The sequence below is a fragment of the Centroberyx affinis genome, unplaced genomic scaffold, assembly GCF_046629955.1.
Source record: "Centroberyx affinis isolate AG114_WGS23_722 - 3 ecotype Tasmania unplaced genomic scaffold, CSIRO-AGI_Caff_v1 ptg006241l_1, whole genome shotgun sequence".
Lineage (NCBI taxonomy): Eukaryota > Metazoa > Chordata > Actinopteri > Beryciformes > Berycidae > Centroberyx > Centroberyx affinis.
Genome location: NW_027283173.1, coordinates 23209 through 29470, shown reverse-complemented (window position 1 = coordinate 29470; position 6262 = coordinate 23209). Strand labels below are relative to the sequence as shown.

Genomic DNA, 6262 nt, shown 5'->3' with positions numbered 1-6262 from the left:
TCTGTATATATTCTCCACTCCACATCGTTTTCCAAATGTGATAAATGGTGACCCATACTATGCTTTTTCCTCCAGGTCCCTCAAGGCTGGTGTAGATGCCATAATAATGTGTACATCGCCATCCGGTGGTGCTTTGTGGAGCTGCAGGAACAACTTACAGTAAACTACAATTTTTTTTAATTATTTCAACTAGACCCTTTTTACGTTTCTAAACTACTGAACAGACCATTTCAAGCCACTGGGGTCAGCCATCCCATGTGGCTTGCTTCAGACCAGTGATGAGGATAGATATTGGTACAGTAGGCTATTGTTATGTCTTAATTCTTGTCATTTAGTTTTTCTTTCTTTCTTTCTTTCTTTTTCCAAAATGTCAAAACTTCATACAAAATACGCTCATTTCAAAGAATTGCCAGACCTAGGAGTTTCTTCTTTTCTTTTAAAATTTTGTTTGGCCGAGGCAAGAATCATAAATGTCTTGATACTAAAACAAAACATTTCGTACATGCGGCTGGCCTATATGAGTTTTGTAATTTTGACCGTTTGAGGGCAGTAAAGTGCCCTGAAGCATCTTAGAGCAAACAAATCCCTAAAAAAAAGACAAAGAAGAAGAAGACGAGACGCGAAGCGGAACTTTTCACGTTTCCGGAGAACGTCGGACCTGTGTCGGAGACGGACCGGAAACAGCGTGAGGTTACCGAAGTCTTTTCTGAAGTCCTGCACCTCGTAAGTTTCAACATCTTTCTTCTGACCACTCACTATCCCAACACCGTACGGCTCATCTGTTAGTCAGTTGCTGCAGTCTGTAGGCCAAAACATGCCGGAAACACAGTTTGTTTCCATGCGGTTGTTTTATTTCTACATCCAGTGGCGGGAGTCTCGAGACGCCTCATTGCTGCTGCGTTTGATAGTGGGGGGTTTGACTCTGGTCGTTCAACATGTCTGACTGTAGTGTAGCCCCGATACACTCTGCTGCCTTGCTTATCGGCAAAGGCACACACCTCGTAGAACATGGATTAAGACATTTTAGGAATCGTAAGGGTCTTCTGGTAAATTCGGCATATAGATTATCCACCAACAACACTTCCTTTCAATAAAATCGTAATCGTTAGAACTGGTTCACACCGCTCACTATCGCGTACCAGAGTGTATCTTGGTGGAAGGCCACAAAAGTATTTTGTAGTGTTAATAGGCGAACCAGTGGTGAAAGTGGACATCTTTGTGAACTGCAAAAACAGAATGCAGTATTGGATGCATGCCGAATTGAAGAGTTGATCCTATTAATTCGTTAAACGTCTTCAGTCATGCTCTACCAGGTATTTACCTTCGCAGATGAACAAGTCACCATTAAAGTGCCAGATTTTGGAATGGAGTTTGGCGTGACCTACAAGACCTCACATGTTGCATCATATCCGAGCCATATGACAAGCAACACTCAGACAATAATGGACAGTATATGCAAAAACAGACACAGGCTCATACCTAGTACATTACAGCTTACGTGCACTTGCAATGTCAGTGTTGTGCAGTTGCTTGTGCACTTTCCACTGCCCCAGGATGTAACCCTGTAGATGCAGGACTCCCATTCACTTCTAGTGATGGTAACCTTATTTTCTGTCTCTGTGTGTTTTCCTGATCACTTCTCTTAATGCTTCAGCCGCTGTCTCTCAGTTTGCCTGCCGCTTCACTCAGAGCCGTCCTTCCAGCAGAGAAAATGTTGAGAAGTGCCTCAGCACAGGTGAGAAGGAAACCAACAACTGTTCATTTTTGTGTTTTTAATTGAGGCATGTTATTAGAAAAAAGACACTCCCACACACTGAAGTCTTGCATGGATGAATTGAGTAATATTTTTGTCTCTGAGACTGTCATAAGAATTTTCAGCCAGAAGTTGAAATTATATGCAAGAATGCAGTTGCTTTTTCTATGTATGACTTCCCTTTTTTTTTCTAGCAACAAACTTGTTCACCAAATATTTTTGGGTGTACTGAGAACTATTTTATCTATTGCATTGTATGCAAAGAGATTAGGTCAGCAAAATACAAGCTATTAAATGAGAAAGAAGTGTGGAAAAAAACCAAAAATTTCAGATGTACAGTACTGTGCAAAAGTCTTAGGCACATGTAAAAAAATATTCCATAAAGTGAAGATGCTTTCAAAAATAATGAAATGAAAAGTTTCTAAATCTAGAAAAATGTACTACAAAGAGAGTCTGCTGACACACTAATGCAGAAGACACATAAATAAACATCTAAGACACAATTTATATAAACATTCTAGGGTGCCTAAGACTTTTGCACAGTACTGAATGTGTCTGGATGTAGCCTACACTAAACTCTGCATACTGATAACATAGGAAGTATATTTAATAGCCATGTGACAAAATCTGTTTCCTCCACAGATTTTTAGGCAGGTGGTCAGACACAGGAGCACAGACGCCAGCCTGATCCTAGAGAGATGTGAGTAAAGTGTGTGGGTGCGCGTGTGTATAAGTGAAGGATTTTACCTTTGCTTAGGTTAGCTCAATAACTGAGATAATAACACATCTTTGTGTCTCTCATTAAGTATACCTATCCATTTTTGAAATTATGTATTTGCATATTTCGTATTAACAAGACAAACCCTGATAACTTTTTATGTGTGTGTGTTTTTTATCTTCCAGCGATAAACCGTGTGCAGCTGTTGGGCCGAGTGGGTCAGGACCCTGTGATGAGACAAGTAGAGGGCCGTAACCCCGTCACCATCTTCTCATTAGCGACCAACGAGATGTGGCGCTCCGGGGACGGAGAGATGACCTCCACAGGTAGGAACTGTTAAAGGGATGTTTTCTTTGCCAGGCACTTGTCATATTATGGGAAAAGATTTAGCTCTTGTCCTTCAGCTGCTCTAAAACAGCTTGTCTGCACTGTAGAATTGGGCGATAGTGTACATCTTGCACACTTAATGTTTTATGTCTGCCATTTCTGTTGAACATGTGAGGGTAAAAAGTGTCACTGTGCAGTATCGCTTTTGGCCAGTAGATGTCGCATTTAGACCCTCTGTTCAATGGGTTATGACCAACAGTAGTAGTTAGGCTCATAGCCATACTTCTTAATGATATACTGTGTGTATATATATATATATATATATATATATACACAGTATATATGTTCCTTATACCCCACTTTGCACTTCCACATAGAGTTCATGTATCATAGCATGTAGATTTAATCAGGTTATTATATAAAGGGTGTAGAAATGATTGACAGATGGATTGAGACTGAGTGTTAAATTCAGTTATATAGACTGTGTGCTGCTGTTTTGTGACTCTAGGGGACGTAAGTCAGAAGACAACATGGCATCGTGTGTCGGTGTTCAAACCTGGTTTGAGAGACGTGGCCTACAATTACATCAAGAAAGGGTACGGCCTACACTCCTGATGATGTCTCTTCTCAGACAAAAACACACACACACACTAAAAATCCTTAAAAATCACTGTTACGGTGTAATGTGAGTCTAAACACCCCTTCACAATACCTTTTTATATATTTTTTTGTTTAGTCCAGTGTTGTTTTTCCCAGTCTTTTAAATGGTAAATTGCTAATAGCATAGCATTTTTCAACAATATTCTCTACCTGAGCCTGACCACTATTGGAAATCCACACAGTAAAGAAAAATGTATGGTCACAATGCGTTCCCAAGCCAACAGTTAAGGTGAATGTTCCCAATGGGGAGGCATTTTATTGAAGACTTTATGAAGACTACTGTTGTATTGAAATGTTGGGTATGTGTGTTATTGTTCTGGCTAAAGCTGTAGATAAAATGGACTAATTCTAACATTATTTTGACTTGACTATGCATGCTTGACTGATGATATGTAACAGTCAAACTATATATCAAGTTTCCATTATAGATGTACTGGACAAAACCAGACAAAGACAAATAACAGTAAAAAAAAGGAAACACAGTATATGTTAGGGAGCCTCAGGAAAAATGGCCATTATTTATTACAATTACAATTTGCCACTGCCATTTTCGTGTTTTTACACCAGAAACGACTACTTATTGTTTGTAGTTGTTCATTTAGCAGTATTTGCATTCAGCGCCTCTACTTGAAACGCATGACGTTGCAATATGTGTTAGCGTTGTGTGTGTGTGTGTGTGTGTGTGTGTGTGTGTGTGTAGACTGTGAAACAGGACTAATCCTGAGACTGTCTGTTGCCGGTTGCAGGTCTCGAATTCTGGTGGAGGGGAAACTAGACTATGGAGAGTATGTGGACAAGAACCAAGTCAGACGGCAGGCCACCACCATCATCGCAGGTCAGAGAACACACACACACACACACACACACACTCAATCTTTAATTCTACCCACCTCATCATAACACCCACCTGTCTCCCCCTGTGTCTCCAGACAACATTGTCTTCCTCAGCGACAACGTGCGAGACAGAACCTGAGGGACTCTCCGTACCGTCTGCAGCCAAGACGGGACGACGACTTGTTTTCTACAACTACTCTCTTATGTTTATACAAAAAAAGACTGAGGAACTAAACTCCACCAAACAGAGGAACTGTGTTTATCCACGAGAAGGGGGACAGATTATGGTGTGACACACTGGCTATGTATAACTGTGGCTCCCCCTACTGGTGGAAAAAATACCTTAGTGCTTTAGGCATTAAGAGTATGCTATAAAAAGCCAACTCGCATATTATACACACATATTTAGTATTTTGATTATTTTATGTGTACATGACCATTATATAGATATATACTCTTTTGCGTGTACTCTCTAGTGTTAAAATCATGTTGGAGGCAACTGACCTGGTTTGCAAATGCGTTGTTTGATTGATGAGACATGGGCAACTTTTTGAGGCAATGGGGAAAGGAGATCGAGTTGGCCAACAGGTTGAAACCAATATGAATAACATGACGGTTATAAGGGATGGAAATACCATCGATAGAGTATTGTGGCTCATTGTTCTTGGAAAAAATTCCCATCCAGCTCGCCTCAAACTGTGTCTCATACATTATAGCTCTGAGTTTGGATATTTCAGTACAAGATGTTAAGCTGTAGCCCCATTAAGGGAAACCCATACACACACCAGGGTCAAATCTGTCATAGTTTTTCCCATACTGTCAGTTAAGACAACTTCTCTGCTTTTATTAGTTCAGGAAAGTAGTGTTGGTCTACATTAGGTGAGAAAAAGAGTCTTTCTGTGGTAGAAAGACCAATAAATGAAACACCTGGTCATAGATTTGAACTACTGTAGTCGCAGTAGGATTGATTTAACAGTTTCCAGATGAGCGCAATGGATGAATATTTGCCAGGATTAATGAGGAAAACCAATATTTTCAATCTGGAAATAATGTCTTAATTTGTAAACGGCTTGAGTTTTTCGAGATGCAATGTTTTCATCTGACAACAGGAACCAAGTGTTTGTTTTTTTCCTTCCAGTAAACAGCTAGCATTTTGTCCAGGTCTGAAATGTACGTTCATGAAGCTTCTCGTCGTCCTGCTCTTTTGCAAATGCTCCGACCCAAAGCTTTTAAATGTCGTCCTGTTTGAATGTTATTAAGAATGCCAGGTGCCGACTGTCGTTCTTGCACTTGCTACAGAAAAGCCTCGCTTCATCCAAACCTCTCGTGAATGAAGGTTCAAAACCAGTGAGATGTGCAGATGACTGAAATTGTTTGAAATACAGGGGCTCAAAGACATGCATGCTCATTCAGATGAAGCACCTTCAATTCTACACAACTGACTTTTTTTTAACTTTATCTTTGACAACTAATGATAGAGGACAATTTTCCTTTGTATTCCCGATCACATCCCTAATCAGTTTGGGTTTCTGAGGAACAGCTAGTGACGGTTTTACTGTATTTCTGTTTTTTCCGATCCAAAGTCCACCTGACTCTTTTCTGTTTCGTTTGTTCCTACTTTCTGCCCTTTATCTGCAAGTGTCACTCTCTTGTGTCGGTTGTGATTATCACGCCATCTCCTCTCATTTCCTTCCTGGACGGTGGCTGGTTGCTGTCATGTTCTTAGGTGTCTTCTTTAAGGACGAGGTTGGTCCGTCTCAGTCTGTAACGATTGTGTTAATAGACCTTTTTTTTTCCACTGATCTGTTTCTTTGGAGTTTTTATGTTCATTCGTATATGTTGCATGTTGTTTAATACGGTTTGTCACTGGGTTTTTAATACTATAATCCATGTGTAGATTGAAACGGAGAGCAGATATTTCTAATATTTTACATTCTCAAAGTTTGTGATTTAAACACTGATGATCCTAG

General features: G+C 40.1%; 1 protein-coding gene across 1 annotated transcript; it reads left to right on the top strand.

Annotated features, from left to right (window-relative positions):
* Positions 1-663: 663 nt before the first annotated feature.
* Positions 664-6094, top strand: ssbp1 (single-stranded DNA binding protein 1). The gene is made up of 7 exons (XM_071512327.1): positions 664-723; positions 1655-1735; positions 2396-2453; positions 2657-2797; positions 3307-3394; positions 4205-4293; positions 4388-6094. Exons 2-7 carry the CDS (start codon positions 1712-1714, stop codon positions 4429-4431), a joined length of 444 nt encoding a protein of 147 aa, XP_071368428.1. The 5' UTR covers positions 664-723; positions 1655-1711; the 3' UTR covers positions 4432-6094.
* The last annotated feature ends 168 nt before the right edge of the window (positions 6095-6262 follow it).